The sequence below is a fragment of the Hirundo rustica genome, chromosome 6 (genome assembly GCF_015227805.2).
Source record: "Hirundo rustica isolate bHirRus1 chromosome 6, bHirRus1.pri.v3, whole genome shotgun sequence".
Taxonomy (NCBI): Eukaryota; Metazoa; Chordata; class Aves; order Passeriformes; family Hirundinidae; genus Hirundo; species Hirundo rustica.
In genome coordinates, this window is record NC_053455.1 from 51,738,586 (window position 1) to 51,762,052 (window position 23,467).

The 23,467-nt window shown below is 41.2% G+C and overlaps 1 protein-coding gene across 1 annotated transcript in view; it reads left to right on the forward strand.

The window, feature by feature from the left end:
• Positions 1–18,432, forward strand: part of RRAS2 (RAS related 2) — a 43,095-nt gene extending 24,663 nt beyond the window's left edge. The window contains exons 2-6 of the mRNA XM_040067244.1: positions 6,978–7,065; positions 7,541–7,643; positions 9,035–9,143; positions 16,377–16,495; positions 16,965–18,432. Coding sequence (XP_039923178.1) covers positions 6,978–7,065; positions 7,541–7,643; positions 9,035–9,143; positions 16,377–16,495; positions 16,965–17,052 — 507 coding nt within the window. The 3' untranslated portion in view covers positions 17,053–18,432. The remainder of the gene's footprint in view (positions 1–6,977; positions 7,066–7,540; positions 7,644–9,034; positions 9,144–16,376; positions 16,496–16,964) is intronic.
• The last annotated feature ends 5,035 nt before the right edge of the window (positions 18,433–23,467 follow it).

The following is a 23,467-nucleotide window of genomic DNA, read 5'->3' on the forward strand; positions in this document are numbered from 1 at the left end:
TTCCAGCACCAAGCAGTTAAACCTGTCTGGAAATACTGGGTCCTAGTGAACCACCTGCTCTTGGGGAGGTATATGTTTGCTATTGGAACAGTCTTGCCAGAGACTCTGATTCATGGTGTGCGTCTAGTTTGTTTGGGTTTCTCTGTGACCCAAATGCTTGGGGCTCTGCAAAATGCTAAATTTGTGTGTTTTGCTGTCTGTTCTTTTATTCTGGAATGCTGTCTGAGTTTGTTTGCTTCTAGGAGTCAGGGTTTTTTTATAGCATGTTTTCCTTGTTTTCTAGCCAGCCAACTCATATATTCTAAAGAAATGATTTCTCCTTTGTGCTGTGAAAGGAGCTTCTTTTAATCCCTTGAGATGCTGAGGCCCTGATCTGCTGCTTTGCCTGATTACCCCTTCTGATGGGCAGGTTATCTCTGGACCAGGGCAGCAGAGTCTTTGGGCAAGGTGACAGGTTACTGTCACCCATCCTCTAGGAACTTGCTTGTGGTGATGTAGAACCTGTCTGCTTCCTCCTCCAGAGACAGGAACATAGATTAGAACTAGAAATGGTCTCTCACCTCCTTTGCAGCCTGGAGCAGGGCACAATGTCACTAGGGTCACTTTAGCACAGGCTTGGCTGCTCTGCCATTTAGTAGCAGCCATTTAGTAGCCTCTGCCAGGTAGAAGTGCTGGCAGAGGCTGTAGGATTTCATGGGTGGGAAAACAATGGATGTTGCAAACGGAGTTATGCAGTCTGGGAAGGCTTTTATGGTGTAGCCAAGTACCTCAAACAGAAAGTTGTCCACTTATGACCCTACTAATTGGCCATGGCACTGGAGCTCTGGTCTTAACCTATGGCACTGACTTTGTCTAAGGCTTGGAACGAATGCTAGAAATACTCATTTAAATGAAGAGAATTTAGGTTTGTTTTTTTATGGGTTAAATATTTCTGTTGTGATCAGTGTAGTGTGCAATAGGGCTGTAGCTGATACTGCTGTTTGTTGTATGCCCATGGTGAAGACCTGGCAGTGCAGGGGATGAATTGGGCTTCACATTGGTTGAGAGTGTTAAAAGCAGACATGTTCTTGGTGAAGCATAAGAGAAACGAGGCAAAACCTAGAGAAGAGATGATAGTGTAAAAGACAGGCAAAGGAGAGACTGCCAGAAGAAATATTCTGTCAGGGAGCAAAGCACAGGAATGTTTTGGGATCATTTATTTCAGGTATTTGGAAATATTCAAGTCTAAAGTGGAAGCTTTGGTGGTGTTGGATACTACACGTTTGTTTGAAGTTGTAGCATAAAAACTATAGCTAGGGAGGATTTTGGGGCTGTGTATTGGATTATGTAACCTAAAATTGTTTATTCTATTTCATCTGTTGAAAGCTGTTTTTTGGGAGATGTGTTATCCTCCTTACTTCATGGGGGATGGAGGAGGATGCCTTCTGATAATGGCCCAGCCATTCAAACCAGGTGGGGCAGTGTTTCTTATCTCTTTCACCACCCCTCCATCCTCCAGGGGACATCTTCTGATAATGGGCCATTAGGGCCCACCAATGACACGACACATTCCATCATCCCATTGGGAGATGTTCCACACAGTGGGGGAGGAGCCAGCTGTTCCCAGCTACATAAAAACTGGGACTGAAGGACACAAGGGATCCTGTTTTTTCACTGGATTCCCGGAGGAAGACTGGACCCATCTGGTCACCGCTGGACTTTTTACTGGACCATCTCTACTCCACAGAACCACCTCTGTTACTCCAGAAGGATTTATTTGGACTGCTTCCAACACCCTGACCACCAGGGTGCCAGGTCGTATCCCTGACCCTGTCAGGGTTTTTTTCAGGATTTTTGTTTGCTTCCTTGCTTGTTTTTTGTACTACTAAATTTGTATTTTCTTTTTTTTTTTTTTTTTTAATATTCCTCATAAAGAACTGTTACTCCTATTTCCCATATCTTTGCCTGAGAGCCCCTAATTGCAAAATTATAATAATTTGGAGGGAAGGGGGTTTACATTCTCCATTCCAAGGGAGGCTCTAGTTTTCCCTGGCAGACAACTGTCTTTCAAAACCAAGACAAGCTGGTTGCAATGCTCAAATTGCAGATGCTTATTTAAATACAGAGCTGGTCTGTAACTGTAGCTGGAGGGTGGAAACCCTTTTATTTCCTTGTCTTTACTGGGTTTGAACCAAGAACTTAAAACATGTGGAAAAAATTTAAATAAGCAACCAGTAGCTATTGGAAACGTTATGTATATGTTTAGTAAATACAGATGGAGATTATAGAGACAGCAAGGATGAATATATATTTTGGCATCTTGCTTCTTATTTAACTTACTCGTAGTGGTGTGCTCTTGCTGTGCTGGGCTGCCTTTCATTGCATGGCCTTAGAGCTTGGTGTAAAGAGTAAGGGAAGAATGTTGTGCAGCCAGCCTCTGGACTGCAGCTTAGAGCAGTTTCCTGTCAACAACATCCTACTGTTCTCCCACCCTAAAACACAGAAGTGCAAAAGAAAATGATCTCCTAGCTTTCTGTTTGTGGACTTGATTGCTTTACAAAGGGTAAATGAAAAGCTGCATAAGAGCAATGAGTTGGCCCTGGGGTTTTCCATCAAGGGTGTCTTTACTTAGTAATTTTTATGAGTTTATGGAGTGGTACTCAAGCTTGTAAGGAGGGAAATTTTCTGTGTGTATTAAAGGCAACATATAGATGGAGGAAGATGATAAACCTAGGAGCAGGTTGTCATACCTTCTCCTTACCAGAAGACTTGAGTGATTGAAACAATGGCTTAGGGGTTGCTATTGCCTAAAACAAAGACTGCTAGAACAGTATTCTGTATAGTGTCATTGTTTCCATGCACTGCAAGTAGAAATTCCTGTGAAGGTCAGGAGGTTGTTTGAAATGCATTTTAAGATGATGAGTGTGTATATAAGAAAGGATTTTAGTGGTGGGTTGCCCAGCTATAAGTGATGTAGGTAGTGTGGGGATGGAGATTTTTATGTTCTTCTGGGTTTTTTCCCCTATGGAGAAGTCCTTGGCAGCAGGCTTTCCTGTTTCTGGACTTGATTTTCTCAGCAGTCTTAGAAAGAGAAAACCTAGAAAACCCATTGCATAATATTCTGGGTAAATTGAATGGTTGATGAGACTACTGGGCTCAATTTCTCATTTCTCTTCCAGGAGATGGGTGGAAAGAGCTGGTGATTAAGGGAATGGTGTAACAGGAGAGCATGTTCTCCTATCTCCTTAGAAGAAATTTGACTGCTTCTAATTATTTCCTGCAGGCAGTGGCCAACTGCAGTGAAGCCAGCTGAATGAGTAGTGGCGCTTTGGATTTGTCAGAGAAACTCGACTGCTCCTAGAAGAGCGGATCTGACAGCCTGGGCTGTATCAGGCCTCCCTGGAGAGCCGAGCCATGTCTTCTGTGCCAGCTGTCATCCCAGGCTCCTGCTGTAGCTTATCAGGGTGGCTGCTCTGAGGTGTTAGGCCTTGCACAGACAGCTTTCATAAAACAGACAGCAGTAGGCAGTCCTGGGTATTCCAGCACTCTGGGATGTGCTTGCTTCTCTAATTTGTGTAGAGTTGGCATCTGTTGGAAACCAGTAGGTTGTCAGTGGTTTGTGTCTGCTGGAATTGTGCTCCTGTTAGGCTTTTAAGCAGTTCTGCCACAAACTCCTTGACCTGTGCAGTTGTTTATGCTGGTGTGAGGTCGTGGGCTTGCTGGGGTGCACAGGCACCTTGCCGGGATGGCATTCAGGAGCGAAGGGATGGCCTCATGGAATGTTTCAAGATAGGCTCTGCCATGCCTTAATTCTTTAAACATAGCCTGACCAGCAGCAGGAAGGTCCATTTATGCTCAAATTGATAAATACTGTGTCTGCTACATCTAATTTTTGTAAATCAGCCCAGACTGAATAAGGCCTGCAAGCTGTGGTTGTTGTTTCCTGCAGCACATAGTCCCAGTGCAATTTGGCATGACTCCTTCAAAACCAGCAGCTGTTTTAGGCACATAAGCCTTGTCCAGTGCCTGGAGGTAAACCACAGCCCTAATTGCTTTGCAAACCTCTCCTGTAGTGACTGTGACAGCAGATTTGGCAGTGCAGCTCCATAGGAGGGAAGAAAGTGCTTGTAAGAGCAATTGTTACATGGGGGAGCTGCGGCATCTGCTCGTTCTGAATTTGACATGTGGCTGATGCTGGATCAGGACAACTTAATCTTGTTTCCCTTTTTGAGGGAGGAACCATGTTCCGTGTCTCTGTACCTAGTCTTGCACTCTTGCTTGTATAGTTGGAGGGTTTTTTTAATTTAAAAAAAAAAATCTAAAAAGGGTGGAGGTGCTCACAGAAATGCCCTGCAGATTACAGAACATGCTGTAGTTGTTGGCCCTTGGACAGATAATGAGGAAAATAAGAAGAATCTGTCTGAGATCATTATGGCTTTTTTTTTTTCTGAACACCCTTAGTGAAAAATATTGCCTTTGCTGGATATAAACTTGCTGCTTTAAGTGTTCTAATAACATTGATTCATGAGAGTAAAATAAATCAATTCTGAATTCTCCCTTTTATTTAAAAGCTGCTGTCCTTTACCATTTTGTAGATGTAAAGGTTCAGACAGTAACTTTGAATTCTGCAGGATGAGGAATGAAAGTTGAAGCTAGAGAGGGATGGGGAGTAATTTCAGAGTGCAGGCTTTATCTTCCATGGTTTAGTCACCTAATGCTCTTTTATAAATAGCGCTTTCTGTTTCCTTAATGAGACATAGGACTTAAATTCCCTTCCTTATGATCATCCCTTTAAAGTCAGATTCTGTAAATGATTTTATTTATACATCTGTATGTTAGCATAAGTTTCTCATCCATCTTTCAAGGTTTGTTAAAGGCCACAGAAGAATTGAGACCTTATTTAGAGTTTGTGTGAATTCATTCCTCAAAGTCTCTTCTTAAGCTCCTGGATAGCACATTTTGAGTCATGGATACAGGCAAAAGAAAAGATGAGAACAGTTTTGAAGGCTGAATTTTTTCCTCTTTAAATTTTAAAGGGAAACAAAGTAAAGGGATTACTTGTAGTTGAGAGAGCTTCTCGTTCTGAGGTGAGTGTTCTGCTGCCTATAGATAGGCAGTTCAGCTGTGTGCTGCATTTAGGATCCCATGCCCGTTGGTTTGCTGTAATTTTTTAGTGGTAGAGGGTTTGTTTGGGTTTTTTTTTTTGTTGTTTTGATTGGTGTGGGTGGCATTGAAGCAGGGAGACTGTTTAGCCTTGGGTGCCATCGATGCAGAGAGGCTGAGACTGCTGTGTAGGTGTATCCTGAGAGGACACTGATGTCTGCTTAAAATGCAAAGGAGCTGCTCAGGGTCTCTGCTCTGGGGGCAGCTGTTTTTTAGCATGATGCCCGATATAAATGAACAGATCACACACAGCAACCTGTACAAACTCCAACTGCATGATGGTTGTGGTATATGAACACAGGTTATATATAGCATCCACAGCTGGTTGAGTCTGCTACAACTGGTGATGTGTTTCTCCCAGGAAGACAGCTGCAGCTCAGTCCGTGAGCTCTGCTGGGAGCCCCTGTCCATGCTGCTAAACCAGGAGCCTGGCATGGACATGTCCAAGTGGTGGGGTCAGTTGGGTGCAGTCAGGACAGCATCCTGCAGGCTGTCCTCATGAGTAGCTCCTAACCTGAACTGGACAAGGTCAAATACAGCCACATAAATTATCTGCAAAGAACAGAGTTAACTGTGTTCTGCACTGACAGTAGTATGTCTGGACAAGGTTAATGGGCTAGTGCTGTGATGTCAGATCTTCTTTTATTTTCTCCCCCCCCCCCCCCCCCCCCTTTTTTTTTTGTTTTGTTTTCCCGGCCGTGACCTCTGTTAACCTAATTTTGGTAAGTTTAGAGGAGCAGAGTGTTGTCTTGGTATCTTTAAGTTTGTGTGATGGGAAAGGTGTTTTGGCAAAGATCCTTTTTTTTTTTTTTTTTTTTTTTTTTTCCCTAGGAGCCAATATGTAGTTTCAAAACATTTCTAATTCCTTGCTGGTTTTTACAGCTGAACAATATACACTGGTGGTACTCCTGCAGTTCTGCACAAATTGTGTGTTGAGTGCCTGCTGGGAGCACAGATGGGAAAGAATTTGATCAGGATTCAGATTTGTTATGCCAATGTGATTGCTTTAGTTTTAGGTGAAGTTTACTATGACTGCATGCAAGCTAGAGCATCATCCTTTGAATTCTAAACTTGTCTTCTGATGGTGCTGTTAAGCCAGTATCCATACCAGATTGCCCAGTCTCTAGAGAGACGTAGCAGAACATGCTTTGCTGTGCAGTCTGGGTGATAAGCAGCAGCCTGGCAGTGCCTTGTGCACAGGCATTTCATGGCTTATTCTGCTTTCAGGGGTTGTTTTTCTGGAGGATGTGAGTGCTTAAAGTCATTAAAACCAAGAGAGAAATCCTGGGAACAAGGATGTTCCAACAAACTTCATTCAGCTGACAAACTAAGTGCCACTTGTGCTGTGTGGAGCTGTTGCTAGAAATTGTTCTAAAACTGCTAGGGAATTCTAGAAACAGCTAGGGAGAAAATCCTGGTGCTTCCTAGAAATTGCTGGCTCTGGGAACAGGAGAGGAAGTCTTGTAAACTTGATAATTTCAAAGATTTTCTAAACCCTACCAGAAGTTCAGAGAAATTACGAGAGACCTTAGAAGCTCCTGGAAACTGAAAGTTTCTAGGGATTTCTGAGAAATCCTAGGAGTTACCAATAATGTCTAGAGAATGTTAGAATGTGGGAATCCAGTTAACTCAGTGACTCTGCTAGTAATCTCTACAATTTATGAGTATTTACTAGAAATAGGAAAACCATTACTGGTTATCTTTTGATGAAGTGTCAAATGGTTGTACATGGATAAACACACTTAACTTCCTTATGGTGTCAAGTTTTAGCATCTCCCTCAATGAGTGTCCTGTGTGTGCTTGTCTAAGACACAAATTTGTTTTCTTCTCTGCAGTCTTACTTTGTTACGGATTATGACCCAACCATTGAGGATTCCTACACCAAACAATGTGTGATAGACGAGAGAGCCGCACGCTTGGACAGTAAGTAGCCCACCCACAGTGGCCACAAAACTGGGATTACGAATTTGTAGTATTCCCAGGAGTTACCTGGGTGACATGGTGGCATGAAAAACACACCTCTGTGCTGCCTCTGCCAAGTGCAATATAAATGCTTTGCTTTAAAAATTTCGGTTCTTGCATATTGGTGATTTCTTTAAGAATAAACCAACAGCCATCCCCGTGTATCTCTGAGCATTTTCCATTTGTTTCAGACGGTTGGGAATTAGCAGAAGTCCTCAAGTGTTTTGTTGTTCAGGTTTTTTTGGTAGGTCTTGAATTGTTCAGTCAGTGCAAGAACTTGTTGGGAATATTAGAAAAATATCCAGTAGTATCTGCAAAAAGTGGTTTCTGCTTGGCTATGATGCACAGGAGAGACTTTCACAATATTGTATTAGGAATCTTTTTTCAGTCTATCAGAACATGAAATGTACTAATTCATATTTTTGTTTATGTTCAGTTCTGGATACAGCAGGACAAGAAGAATTTGGAGCCATGCGTGAGCAGTATATGAGGACAGGGGAAGGTTTTCTGCTTGTTTTCTCAGTCACGGATAGAGGAAGGTAAGCCTGAGGCCAAGTTACTAAAACAAACAAGTTTTAATTATTCTTAAATTGCACCTTATCCTTAACTGAAAAGACCTCAAACAAAACATTAAATATGTGTTCATTCTTAGATTCAAGGTGTGATGCTCATTCAGCACTGAAGACCAATTTTGAACCAATCACTTTGTGAAAGTGTCTCTTTGTTTCAATGGATGACTTTAAAGCATTCACAACAGAATGACAGCTCTATTCAAGAACTTTATTACAGTCCAGAATACCATTTTCCTGAGGGTGACGGGTATTCGGTCAGTCCTTAGGGATATCCCTTTGCCATGTGCAGCAGCAAGTAGCTGACTCTGGGTTTCTGAGTGGGTTTAGGGTATGTACCTGCACTCTTTTGCAGGCAGAGGTCCCTTGGCTTACTCCTGGGCATTGACTCAATGGCTGCAGAATGGAGATGAAACATCTTAGAAGCTCATGGAGAGCTGTGCTTAGTGACATACATCCCTTCTAGTTCACCTTTGCTTTAGGTGTCTGGCTACCTATGTCTTTTTAATGTGATTTTTTTACAGATTATCATCTTGCTTTTAGATTTTAGCTGGAAAATTAGGTGTAAATACCTTCAGACTGTGTCTGGAAGGCTGCAAAGGGTTATGTGATTGTCTGCAAACGTCTGTGCTGAAGGTCCTTACTACTGATGTAGCTTTAACAGTGTTTACTTGAAAGCAGTGATTTATTTATTCATTCTTCAAAAATCCTTGCTTAGGCCAGAATTAGCTTGTTTAGTATTCTATCCTGGAAGGGGTTTTCTGCTCTGCTCACCTTTCCTTAAACACTGCTGGAATATTCCTTATGCTTGAACAGCATCAGTACTTGGTATAACGTAGTTGGTAACTGAAAAGCTTTCTGATCATTTAGTCCTGCCATTTTTCTGTCCTTGATGAAACAAAACTTTCCGGCTTTGGTAGCTTTCCCCAAAATTCTTAGAAATAGCTCTGAAGGTTGCTAGCTGAAATACTGATCACCAGGGTCTCTATGCTGTAGTTTTAATATTCTAGATGGAATAGGACTCGAGAATCAGTATTTGTAGAATAGACTGTGGTTGCTTGATTCTCTGCAACACATTGACCCTGGGTCCCCATGGACTGAGACACAGTCAGTGTTTTGTTCACCCTGCAGCCCCACCTCAGCCCAGTGCAGAGGACCCTGCTCACTTGGGGATTTTTTTAGTTTGAGTGTTGAATGGTTCTCTGACTGGTCATACTGTGACTCTGGAGTGCCTGCAGCTGTCCGTGCTTGTGTGTCATGGCAGGGCAAGTCCCAATAGGTGATTCATCAGTTCTGAACTTTTTCAGAACCTGAGAATCTGTGAATTAGTGCACTCATGCTTTGCTTGTGTTCTTTCACAGCTTTGAAGAAATCTATAAGTTTCAGCGACAGATTCTTAGAGTGAAAGATCGCGACGAGTTTCCAATGATTCTCGTTGGTAATAAAGCAGATCTGGACCACCAAAGACAGGTAATTCATTTGCTGTTAGTTACTGCTCACTTTCTTCCAGAAAATTCTGGTTTCCCCCAAAACTAAAGTTCCTCCCAGAATGGGAAAAGTCAAATGAAAAAAGTGAATCATACAAACTAATTCCAATGCAAGAAACTCCACTCAGTTTTTGTACTTGAAGAACCTTAAGAGCACGATGGCATTCCATACACAGCACATCTTCTGCCTGACTCAGTAGGGTTATGTTGAGACCAAGTCTATTCGCAGAGCTGAGAGCTTTCTGTCATGACTTGATTACTCAGGCATGAACGTGTCTAATTCCTCAGTTCTGTTACTCACCCACTGCACTGTGCCAACAGAGTGCATTCCAACACTAACTCAAATGATCCTTAGTCTTCAGTGCTCTTGCTTTTACCTTTCACTCCTATTATGTATAAATTAATAGATATTTACTGTTTTCTCTTTGGCCACTCACTTCTGCATAACTGACTTAAAGCTTTAAAAGTTGTAAGTACAGCAACACTGTTTCTGTTATATTTATGTACCTTAAAGTTTTGAAACCAATAGTTTTCAACCTCCCCTCTAGTCACAAGACAGCTTAAAATATTTAGTTTAGAATGATTTAAAGAACTTTCAAATGTGTTTTTCTTAGTTGCTGTTGATTCTTAATGAATCAAACTAATTTGAGCTGAAATTAAAATAATCTTACTGTAGCAGCAGAAAAGGAACAGATGTCAAACTTGTATTTTCTTCAGCAGCTAATTTGAGAAGCTTAACATTGTCTCATGAGACAGTAAGATGACATCTAAAGCTTGGTGGTGAACACATGATTTTCTGAGAATAAAGTAAATATTACTAAAATTGTTGTAACTGTTTTAAGAGCTTCACAAGAAAAAAATATAGCTTAAAGAGCTCAGTGAGTTAGTTTGTGCAATGTTGAATTATAGTTACAATACAAAAAAAGCTCCTGTTGAATATGGTCCCTTGACTATCACAGCCTCTTCATCCTGAAGTGGTGTAGAAAGATCATGACAGAATTAAAAGCTGTGGTGAAAGATACTGCCTTGAAAGAAGTTTTCACAGAGGTAGCTCACAAATTCCTCTGAAGCAACTTTGAATACTCACACATTTACAGAACAGCCTGTCCCTGTGACAGAAGCAAAACTTTCATTCTTCAGTTACCATCATGCCCCCATCAAAATTCCTAGATTTAACCTTGCAGGCCCTGGAACACATGTACTTTATTTCCTGAACTAATGTTAGCATGGAAATTATGGAGGTGAAACTGCTAATTGTAATTGCTGAAGAACAAACACCCAGATGCTTTGGGAGGGAAATAACATCATTGCTGTCCGCCCCAGCTCTCAGGATACCTGCAAGTGTAGTGGGTAATCCTGTACATCCATTTCTAGCAACAGCTGTGAACTTTGTTCTCTCTCCTCGACTCTCCTGAAGTTATTACACCACCTCTGTTTCGCTCTTAAAGGCAGAGAGGTAGGTGTCTGTCAGTTGTTCTGCTGCTCTCTCTGCCGTGTTCCAAGCTGCTTTTTCAGGTGGAAATGGGCTGGAACACATTCAAGCTCAAAGCAGATTTTTCTAAATTGCCTAACTTTGCAATTTTTCTGCTTATATCAATATGTCTCCAGAATTTCCTTTTGCTTTTTATGGCTCTATTAATTGCCTTAATTGGTTAGATGCTGATGGGAATAACTTTTTGGTGCTCTCACCATTTATATACCAACAGGTGGACTTGTCACTCCCATCATAAGCTGGGGCTTGGGCAGATGTTGCTGAGAAAACTTATGGTTTTGCTTGAACAGCTACTACACGTTCTTAACTCTTCCCTTCCCTGTCACATGTTTTACTTGGCCTTCAGTCAGTGTGAAGGAATGGTTTAGGGATGCTGAGCTGACATAATAAGCCCCCACAAGGGAGAGGCTCCCCTCCCTCTTGACTTCACATTCCCACTCTTTCCCAGATCTCACTTGAATCACTTTTGGAGCTGAATCATCTCTCTGGATGGGGAATAGCAGGAATGGCTTCCTGGGACCTGTGTGAGCTAAATCAGCTTGCAGAAAGATTTGAGTGCCAGTACTGGAAGCATGTGAAGGGGTGGGACTGTGGCTTGGAGCAGAGCAGGGAGGAGTTGGGGTGGGGGGAAGCAAGTGAGACCTCGCCTTTTGGCAGCAGCAAGCAGTGAGATGTTATCAGCTGGGTGTTAAACAGGGGGGTTGTTTCTGCTCCACTACATGGGCTCTCAGTACAGCCATCCAGTCACTGAGGGGGACCAGCTTGTTCATCTGGCTGAAAACTTGGCAACTAGTCCTGCCACCAGCTAAACCATCTAGTCCAAAAGTGAGGAAAAACTTCAGACTGACAAGCAAGGCCATGCTACTCTGGCTGCAGGTTTCTTGTGCAAGCAGCTGCGATGGGAGGTGTGGGGTCAAAGGAAAGAGTGAGTGGGAAGTGTGGGGTATCCCCAGGCTGTAACCTGTGGGCAGAAGCATGATAAGGGCAAGTCCTCTGCATTTTTACACTTTGCCTGCTGATGTGTCAGGCCTCATTGGACAACATCAAAAACCTGCTGGGCCATGCTAGTGTCACATGTATCTTTTACTTATCTGGTTCCATCTCTCTTAACTTGTTTAATCCCAGCTGAACATTTTCCAGCTTTAGAATCAAGGTAACATTTTTAGAAAGTCAGGAAGCTGGGTATCAGGTTTTAGAGCAAAAATGTTTGTACTGGGCATCTGCCTGCTTTTTCCAAAAGGCAGGAGACAGAGCAGTGGAATGCAATCTCTGAAAGACTTAAGTTAAAGAAAGTAATTTAGTGTGTGTTTGGATCAGCAAATGATATTGAACAAATCTTCCCAGAACCCAAAAGAATTAAAACATGTGGAAGAGTTCTGGATGTCTCAAGGGTCTGGCCACACCTCTATCCAAGTAAATGTGTGTTGAGGTTGAACAGAGTACAGAGTAGTATCGTTGTGACACCATAAATCTGGAGGCTAATGATGCATAACTAATCATCCTCATGTGGTGGCAACTGTTTCTCAGCAAATACATGAACTGGGTTGTACAGCAGAAGTGTACAAACAATGGTGTGATCTTGATGAATTGCTGGGGCTCACCAAAGGTGTGGTGTAAATTAGTGGAGCTCCTATATACCAGAGACCAGCTCACAAGTGGTTTTGAGAGGGATGTGAAAGAGCAAGTTTGAAATAGCAATTTGTCGTGGTAATAACTGTATAGATAAATAGAGTTAAGCAGCTTTCTTGTGATTTTTGTCTCTCAATATCCACAGATTACATTGACAAAGAAAAATGAGTCTTTAGAGGACAAGCAAGCATTGCTCTTTAGAATGCATGATAAGAAATGAAGCTACCAGTGTTTCCAAATTCTCCAGTCACAAATTGCTGACTCTGAAACCAGAATTGAAGCATCATCTCTCACTGCTCTTTCCTAAAGTAAATGCTGTGTAGCAGTCTTTCTCTTAAATGGGTTAATTCCTTAGAACTCAACACTGGATGTTTCTACTGTAAGATAATTCAGTAGAGCACCAGATGTTTTAATAATAGCCACTAGTGATGGAGGAGTAGACTTGTCAGTGCAGGATATATATGACTTTCTGTAGATAACTGCTAACTTACACTGGGTCAAGTCTGATCATTCCCCAGATGGCAGGGTTTCAAGGAAAATCCAAGTTGAAACAGGAAAGTGCTTGGGTTTCATTAAATGCTAGTTCTTGCTTTTGCATCATGACTGAGCTAACACCTATGACCTAGTGCTGAGATCATCCCTGCTGCCAGTTACCTTTAAAGCAAGGTTTTAAAGAGGAGTCCATGTGACTTAACTCTTAACCATCACTTTGTTTTGTATCAAAGTGTGACAATAACTTCTTGCAGTGGTAGATATTGGGACTATGTCCAGAGACACCTCTGTGCCCACAGACAGATTGTAACTTGGGGTCCTCCCATGGCTTGTGTGATGTTGGGCTTTATAGAGAATGAGCAGTTGGGCATCTGATGTGGTGTCTGAATACAGTGAGCCAGTCTGAATATGTGTCAGTGCTTACAGCCACAGCTTGCATGTGCCAAAGTGACCTTTGATAGGAGAGTGTGGACAAACTGGAATTAGGGGATCGTGAACTACCCCTGCAGGAAAAATGGGATTACAGATGCACTCTTCAGGAGTGATGGAACTCTTGGCAGAAATGGGCAATGTTTTTGTGCTGGGAGCACTGTCGGGTGACCACAGAGTGGTAGAAATGAATTCCTCTCAAACTGGAGGAAACATTTAATTGTTATCTCTATGATGTGTCCCTTAGTCTTGTGTAAGTGTCCAGGCAAAACAGAGGTGCAATGTTAGATTAGACAGCCTTGTAGAGTTACTTTAGGTGGAGGAAAGCATGGAAACTTCAGAAATTAATGTATTTCTGACAGGTAGCAGACAGAATAGCGAAGAGAGAACCACATATGTTCACAGGGTTGTTGCGCAGATACTCAAATGGAAACTGTTTAAGAAAGAATGCTAACTTTGGTGGGTAAAAAGCTTTTCTGTGTTTGAGTAGCTCACATCTTCTGTAATGAGTTTTCATTTGAGAAACTTTTACTAACTCTCTGAACAGCATGAATGAGTGATATCCAGAAACAAACAGTAAAATATCCTATAACAAAAAGGATGAGCATTCTCATGAGTGGTTCTCATTCATATTCAGCCTTAAGCTTGCTAAAACTGCACCTGCAACACACAAAGATGTACGCACAGTCACTAACATCGATATGTGGATCTCTTTAGTTCTGTCAAAATAACATTCAGTCTTCTTTGAAGAAAAAGGATTTGTTTTTTATTTTGGTGGTGATGTTAAATAAGCTATTCCATCACACTTCCTGGAAAACCTGTCATGTTACAGGGTTGTACTCAAGAAGGGACAACAAAAAGATGAAAATTCATGTTTTTATTTACAAGTATTTCTGTGCTTGTACTTACATTTCCCTCAGCTTTGAAAATGGAACTGGTATGTTCTGGCCTTTAATTTACAACTTGGGCACTGTGTTTCCAAACCAAATACTTTTTTGAAGTGACTTTGAGGTCACTAAAATTGACCACAAGTAACTTGACAAGTCTAACAATATACTTGTAAGACTGACAAAAAGATTATTTTGGAATTTAACAGATACTCTAGTAAATAACAAGAACTTTAGTGTATTCATAATGTTTTAGACGCAGGATATTGTGGAAGTGTAGCTAACTTTATTACAATGTTAGTTTGACTTGCATCTGTAATGTGCTTTAGGTACAGTAGTGAAGAAATTCTTTAAACATATGTTTAAAGATTGAGTTCAGTTTCTCCTCAGAATTATATATTTCTTGTCAATTATGTATTTTTGTTGAACTTCAGCCTTTCACTTTTTAGAGCTGCAGTAGTCTATGCAGGGATGAAGAAAAGTAAAAGGAGTTAGTTTTGCTAGAACTGTTATAACTTATTAGTCTGAGGTAGAGATGTACAGAAGGTTCTGGAAGGTCTGGTTCAAACTTTAAGAGATTCTACAGTCATTCGTGTGCCAGAAAACAGCTACGAATATTTGTCCAAGTGCAGCCTTCATAAGCTTTGCAATTGGAATGTTTCAACATCTGCGGTCAGAGTGGAGGGTTCAAGTGGAAATGTTCTAGCTAGGGGAGCAGGGAGTCTTCGTTATTATTTGGTTTTCAAACAGCAGTAGAGGATTGAGGGCTTCCAGTTCTCCTTAGTTAAAAAGGCAGCTCCAGTAGTTGATCTTGGGGTTGAGTTGGTTCTGAGGGTTTCTTTTTTGACTTCAGCGGGTGATGATAACACTGAAATGAATGTAGAGTTGCTGTGAGTGTTTGAGATCAGCAGATGCATCCTGAATTATTCCAGCTAATGGCACAGGGTGCTGGGAGCATTTTGTAGAGCTTCACAAGGGTTTAGTTGGGAGCAGCCCTGATTTCAGCAGGAAGTATATGGATATAGTACCAGTGGGATGCTAAGGACAGAGCAATGAAACATGTGGAGATGCAATGCATGAAGGCTCTTAAACCACTGTGTAGCTGTTAAGAAGCTATTTTGCAAGCTGAGAAATACTTCTAGACTGTGTACCAGCATGTGGTGAATGCTGCCACACTAATTTTCTATTCCCATCTATTTCCATTTCTATGTAGCTTCCTAATCTAATGAATATTCTGAGTTCCTTTTCAAAACTAATTTAAAAATAAACCCTCCTTATTTTTGTTCTCCTATCAGTCCTCTATGTGCTGGTTTAATGTTTTTCTGTGAAAGCAGTGTAATCTTTGACATTTCTTTCATTAGGCATTGTCTTGGCAAGATCTGTTGTACTTCCTTTTATCGCTAAAAGCTGCCCTTTTCTCCCCGGCCCTGTGCGTGACCTTCCCGTTGGAGCCTCGCATGCCTTGCACCACTCAGGGTGGCCCCTGTTCTCTGACCTCGCTGCGTTCCACCTCATCCACAAATACACAGTGCTCTCCTTTGCTTTTGCCTTGTGCCTGCCTGACTTACTCCTTCCTAAAATGGTCGACTGGCTTCCTGGCTTCTGCCTCATCACTTTAAATTTTCTACCAGCTTTTCATGATGCTTGTTGTTTCCTGTTCATCTCCTTTTCCACTCTTGTCTCAAGGAGTCGTTACGTAGCCAGAGTTTCTTTAATATTTCTGGATTACCTGAAGGCCTCATGGATTTTTAGAACTCTGGTAATCTAAGCTATGTTTAAAACTTGCTGTGTTAATATTTTGCTGTGTCATTAATAGATCTTTTTTAAATGACTTTTATAAAGACTTAGAAGCTAAGCAGCAGTTGTTTTAATAGTAGTCTGATTTTTTTTTTTTTTTTTTTTGCTTCGCTAGATTTAGCTGGGACATTGCAAAGGTGAATTTAGTAATAATGTTCAGAATTCTGTTAGTAATCCAGCAGATGCCGACTGAAGCGCTTGCTTTGAAGAGGAGCAAGGGACTATTATCTGCCTGTGAAGGAAGACTTGGTCTTATGCAGAACTGAAGTGGAGGCACCTGTTGTGAGGGGATTTTCTTGTAAAGCCAGTCTTTGTTGCAGAAAATTCCTTTTAAAAAAGTCTGTTTTCCAGCTGTATAACGTGGACAGGGTGAAAACTTTGCTGTGCCCAAGTAACCATTATTGCTTGATCCTTAACATGTATATGCAGTGTGTACTGATACAAACCTGCTTGCAGACCCCTTGAGTTTAATGACTGATGTCTGTTACAGGTGACGCAAGAGGAAGGCCAGCAGCTGGCACGGCAACTTAAAGTAATGTACATGGAAGCCTCAGCAAAAATCAGATTGAATGTAGACCAAGCTTTTCATGAACTTGTCAGAGTTATAAGGTATGGTAATTGAGACTGGATAATTCATGTCTGTGTATTAATGGATAGCTGCAGCAAAGGTGTTGAAATGCGGTGGGAAATTGCTGGGGAGATTCTGCCTGCTGTTACGTTTTAGCCAGTCATCTCCATTATAAAACGCTCAGGTACATTAGGAAGAATGCTTACATTAATTAAATATATACTTGAAAGAGAATTTTTCTGCCTTAATCTTTTGGATTTTATTGATCACCCAGTCAGTAAATGTGATAAACTACATCTGAGACTGGCCTTCTGTAAAAAAAAAAAAATCGTGTTTCTTAAAAAAAGCCCCAAAAGGTGAACTCAAAAACTATCACTTATTTTATCAGTGATTCGAATGTAAAAAGGAAGTGCGTTCCCTATGAAAATATAAAAAGAAAATGTTGAATGTAGTTGTGTTTATTTACCTGAAAATTATTCTATGAATTTAATTAGAAATACCTGTTTCCAGGAAATTTCAGGAACAAGAGTGCCCTCCTTCACCAGAGCCAACACGGAAAGAAAAAGACAAGAAAGGCTGCCATTGTGTTATTTTCTGAGAATCCCAAGAACCAAGCTATCAACTGCCAGATAATTTTTTTTCTTTCCATCATTTTACATCACTTCTGGTATTGGTCTAGCCTTATACATGCATGTCCTAAAAGCGGTCACCAGAATAGCCTTAGTCCAAGAAGCTGGCAGAATAGTTCTTGAAGAAGACTCGGTCATCCTGGGGCAGACTTCAAACCAAAACACTAAGGCTGCTTCTCTAATACCACAGTTCCTTCCTTCTCTCCCTTCAGAGCTTGTACCTTGTGGAGTTTTATTCGCAAAGGAGATGAAACAAAACCGTGTAGGACGAGGTGTTGAAGTGATGCATAAGTTGTCTCTTGTGAATTAATTTATTTTTACTTCTGACATTTCATTAGCTATTACAGAGACCTATATTGGAGTATAAAGAATACTTTTTAAAAAAGGGGTGGATTGGCTTTTTTTTTTTTCTTTTTGTTTCTGCCCTCAGTTAAGTTAGACTTGAGTATTCAGCTAGCCTTAAGAAACCTACACTGAATTTTATTGTCAACAAAAATTTTCATCTCTCATTTACGCTGCAGTTTTATTTCGGTGGCCAAAACATTCTACTGTATTTATTTTTTGAATCCAGAACAGCTACAGGATGATTATTACTACTATTAGGATATGGCCAAATACCTGAGCTCATTCTGGATTGAGGCATTTCAGCTTATTAAGAAATTTCACATGACGTTTGAAAACAAATTGTGTCTTCCTTTGTATTTCTGGGTAAGGGATTAAGGAAAACTAAAATTGTAGCTGTTTTTGTTTCATGTGATATAAAAATGAATTTGATCTTTCCATTGTCAGAGATGATTAAATGTTTTTGCTATATACTTTTATACATTATTTTCTTATCAAACTAGTTAACAAGTATTTTTATATGTTTGTAAGCAAATATGCTTTCACAGCATAACTTGTGTATATGTAAAGATGAGTATTTAATTCTCACAGTTCACTTTTAACTGACAAAATGTGGGATTTGCCAAACTGTGGTAAATTTCTCCTTACTCTCCCGGTTATACCCAAGAATGGCCAATTATGTGCCTGCCCAGCACACCTATAGAGTAAAATCTAGTGTTGTTTTAATGAATTTCAGTATCCCTTACTAAGGACTGACCATTATGTGAATTATATTAAACTGTAAGACTTTTAACTGATTGTTTAGTTAAACTGTGGATGGTTGTTTAATTTTGAGTTCTGTGGATTGTGTTTAAACAATTCAAGAGTATGGTCCCTGATCTTGAAACACTGAGTGGTATTGCACAGTTGTCACCTTAACTGAATGTGTCCAACAGTTCTTTGAAACTTGAGTATTAAGCAAACCCTTGTATAACTTCAGGTGCTAGAATTAAAGATGATCTAACCATTTTCGGGGGGTAAGCACACTGCCTCTTTCTGAATCTCTTCCAAAACCTGCATTTTTGGGGGGTAGTGGGGTGAAGGGAGTGATGGAACCCAGCTAGGGAATAGTAACATGTGTCTGCAACAGCATTTTCCTCAAGCTTGGAAGTAAAGAAACTACTTTCAAGCAACATTTCAACTTAAGTCATGACAGATGACAAAAGCTGATGTTTGCTTTGGCTTGAAATGTGTAGTCAGTGGTCCAATCAACAATCCTTGTGTTTTCAGGCTATGCTCACTGTCAAGTGCTTTGCCATAAATCTGAAAGTGTCTCCTGAGAAAACAGGGTTGAAGCAAGTTCCAGGTACCTTTACAGCAGCAAGGCATTAAAACTTGAATTTAAGCTACTGCCAGGCATAACAGAGGAATTTAAGTTTTTTAAAGGTAATTTAGATTAGCTTGTGTAATGCAGTTTTGAGAGAGCAGGTAGCTTCCCTTCCCCGGTGGATTTGTTAGTTGATGAAAGGCTACTTAGGAGGAGTGTGTGCAAGATCCAAACAAGAAGTTACAGTGGAAACACATTTGGGAGATGCATTGCATTTTTTCAAGTCGAATGTAAGAAATTACAGCCTGTGGCAAACACCACGTGCTTTCTTAACTATGTAAGGCTCTCTGGAGTTAAATCACTGAATATGTGGCATTAGAATGCGTTAAAACAACAGATTACAGCACGTGTGCTGAGACCAAACTTGTGAAATGAACGTATCTTTAGCTTTGATAATATTTTCCCTTTTTTTTAACCTTTCACTCATGGTAGAATGGCTTTAAATAGTAGTGTGTTACATAGATCAGTTTTTTTAACATGCAGCTCTTCATAACTGGTAGAGAAGGTGGTAGAGCTCCATGTGCAGAGATGGATAACTTACAGGAGGTTGATGCTAAGGAACTTACACCTGCTAAGCCACATTGTAAACATGGGGAACCTTACAAACAAAATAAACAACCCTGGGACCACCAGCAGCTGCTGTGCAAAGTTTATTAACTTAGACATGTGCGTGTGTTTTTTAAGCCTTCTGTTGGAGAGAATGTGCGGAGAAATCTCTGTGTGATGTTACCAGCTCTTTTCAAGACTGTGGCACTTAAAGGAGATGTTAAATGTAGGCATTTGGATCCTACTCTTCAGACGTGAAGTAAATATTTAGAAAAGTAATAGGGATATTTGGCCTGCAGTGGTGATCTAGGTGGTTGTGAGTTCAAAACAGCTGAAGGTATTTGCTTTTGTAATCATTGTAGCTGAAAGAAATGATGAAAAATGATCCTTCTGGCCCTAGTGTGGTGCTTGAAAAAAATATAATAAGGACATTGTCAGTCTTTTTAAAACTAGTCCTGATCCATATGCCTTGCATTGACTGTGAATTTACAAATTGCCACCTTACTACAGTTAGGGTTTAGCTGACAGTCCAAGAGAGATTCTTACTTTTCCTGGCAGAAGAAAAGCTTTAAGATTTGTCCCTTATGTTTGTAGTTACCTCAGTTCAAGGCCACATCCATAAATCTTTAACTTAATCTAGAGTGCTTAAAATGTACCCAGAAATGATCTCCTGTTCTTCCTAGAGCACAGGGCAGGGTCTGGATCTGTGTTTAAGCACAAAATAACATCTCTTTCTGGCATCTCACACTGCTGAACCTGCTGCTCCACTGGATGAGGAGAGGGGTCGACGTGCTCATAAGCAAAAGCCTTTTTATGCACGGAAGCATGAGCTGAGCTGTTGTGAAAAGGTTAATAAAGCAAACTATATTTGAAAGGTGTTAACTCCCACTAATGCCAAGGAAAACTCTGACTTTATTGCATGGCCTCGTGGTTAGTCATCATTGATAAAGTTCAGGTCTGGAGTCAAACAAAAGTATTGGCTGCCATTCTTCTGACATCATTTATGTGACAAGATTTCACCCGTGGTGTAGTGTAGTCACTGACTGGCCTTGCCACATCTTGTTACGAGACTTTGATGAACTTACTTCCAAACAGGGGGCTTCTGGAGTCAGTCTCCACAAGCCCTTCACTGCCAAAAACTATCTGCACTTTTTCTTTAGAAGTTTGTTGCTGGGAAAGAGTCAGGCTGAGCAGAATGCATTTGCACTTGATTTAGGCATAGATTTTGAAGTTGGTTACCATCATGTACCAAAACCATGATAAAAGAAACATCCAAACAGAATTTAGGAAAACAACCAAGCTGGAAATAGGAGTGCATGGGAGTGTTTCCTTTGTTACTGCACTGACCCGCAGCAGGGCAGCAGTCTGCCAAAACACAAAGGCTTAAAACTGGCAAGATGGGCTCTTGTTCTGAGCATCCTGGATGGTAAATGCACTGCTCAACACTTTGTAAGTGGCTTTTTCTGCCTTCTTGCCTGAGTCTGTTGTAAAGTCAAATTAAAATTGCAGGCTTGAAGCGAATTCTGGGTTTCATATAGTGCTAAGTAGAGCTCTTAATCCCAACATTGTCTACCTATGTTGTAAGGCCAGAAAACTTCAGAAAATTCTTGATACCTAAATATTCTTGTAAGGCTCTGACCATGGGGATACTTGCATGCAACAGGTCAGGTGCAGAAATGAGGATGGGGTGGTGGTTAGAGTAGCCTTTAGCTGGGAAGATAAAGAGTTTTAAATGAGAAACCACAGATGTGGAAAAGGCAAGGGATTAAACCACAAGGAAAACTTAATACTCGGGAACAACATTGTGATTATGTGCTGGGCTTGCTTTCTGTTCTAGGCTTTTCTGTTTCCTGCTTGCTATTCTAGACTTTTAAGACTTAGTTATTAAGGGTTTGAGAGGCTCTTACTTATTTGTAGTGATATTAGCACTTTTTAGATTGCTACATTTAAAAAAAAAGTGCTTCTGACATGAAAGTACTGTAGAGGGAGCAATTATCAAGCAAAGTGCAAACATCAGAAATGCAAGTAGAAACAGTGATTAAACCACATAAGTCCCTATCTCTTAGTCCAAGGTGTGGATTAGCATGTACTAACCCAGTTTTCACATCAGTTTAATGAACTGAAGAGCACTAGAACACAATTACTTCTGTGAATGCCCCAGGATCTCCTGCAGACCACCACGAGATGGCACCAAGGGCAGCCCTACGTGCAGCTGGCAAGTGCTGCTTTCCCCAGGAACCCCGTACCTGCTCTTATAGGCAGGGTAGGAATGAGCAGCAAGAACCATAACAAAGCTGTTGATCTGTAGTCAAACAGGACCATGTTTCAGGGCTGTTTCAGAGTCATTATTTTCCATGGATTCTGTAAAATCCGGGTGGTCACTAGCTGGGGAAAAAAACCCCAGTGGTTTATAAATAGTGGTTCTGAAGAAATTGATATGAAAAGCAGGAAGGATGCTTGCAAGTCTAAAACATTAGATGTGTGTTAATTAAAACATTGTACAAATTCTTAATTTCTTCAGAGTTTGCCAACTTTTATAGTTGCCAGCTGTGTCAGGAATATCAGAGACAAAGCAAAAATGAGTGATATTTGTATATCATTAGTAGCAATAATAACAATAAACAACATACAATTTGCAGTCAGAAGTAATGTATAAACACTTTGCATTCAGATAAATAATACATCCATAATGCTTACTGATACCAGATGTTGTTGGATTTGTAGGATATCTGGGAAGGCATCTGTCACTGCCAGGTTCTAAGGTTTGGGCGTTTCCATTGCTGCCAGGACCTGCTTTATGATGACTTCTTTCCGACAGTATTACATGTAATGAATGTCCTTGGAGGGGTCTGGGGTGGAAATAGAAAATACGCACCTGTTTCCCACTTGTAGCCCCACAGCAATCCCTTAGAACTCCTATTTGACTTCTTCATATTGTTAGGACTGAATGTGACACACATTCCTCTGACTATTCCAGACCATTCCCCTCTGTCTTTCAGGAGTTAGGTGCTGGACGAGGAAAATGGGGAGCTATTGCTGGGTGATTTAGTGACAGTAGACACAGTACCCAGAGCCTCCATTGTCTCATGACCAACCTGATTTCCAAGGTCCATGTGAGGACGTAGAATGAGGAGAAGAGGCAGGAGCAGTGGGTAAGGATCAAGGCAGGGGTTACTTTAGAGGGCTCAGTCCATACAAATTCACAGGGCCTGATGGAGCCCATCCGAGATGGAGGGAACCTGCTGATGCCCTCACAAGGCTTCTGGGACATCTTTCATGACCATCTTTAATGGAGAGCAGGGACATTTCTTGTGGCTGGAGGAAAGCAAGTGTTGCCCCCTCTTCAAGCAAGGCCTGGGACACAACATAGGAAACTGCAGGGAGCCATCCTTGCTTCTGTGCGTGGAAAGTCACACAGGGAGTCCTCCAGGAACATGTTCTGGGCACACAGAAGAGAAGTGGTTGGGAATGGTCTGCAGAAATGTATGGATTTACTGGAGTCAGTCACACCTGACCACCAGGATTGCCCTGTGTGATAAAGTGACTGAATTTGTGGATGAGGAGAGAGCAGTGTATGTTTTTACCTCACTTCAGCAAGCCTTTCAACACTGTTTCCATCCTGTTTTGATGTTAAGGTTCAGGGTGTTGTGGGCTGGGTAAAGCACTCACTATTGGATTGGGCTCAGAGGGAGTGGTCCTCAGTGTGTAACAGGCTGACCTCCAGGTAGAGTCTGGTGACAAAAGGAATGCTGTTTTGTCAGTGACCTGAAGGAGACAACGCGGTGCACTCTTAACATGTTTGCAAGTGACACCATGTTGGGGAGAACTTGGGCATGGGGCTGCTGGAGGAACAGGTCCATGGAATTTTACAAGGGCAAAGGTAAAGACCTCTTTAAAATGAGAAGTTTCTTTTAAAGTACCTTAGAAGTCCAGCAGAGTTCTGTGATTTACCTGGGGGAGAGGTTTGCACTCACGCATGCCAGAAGGTTGCCCTGGACCATGGTGGCTGCCCAGGGCATGCCAGGCTTGCATTGCTGGCTCCAGTTCATCAGAGACCCAGAAAGAAGAAACAGGAGCAGTGGCTTGTGCAGCTGATGTGTTTTAGGGGGTTAATCAGATAATACATTCAG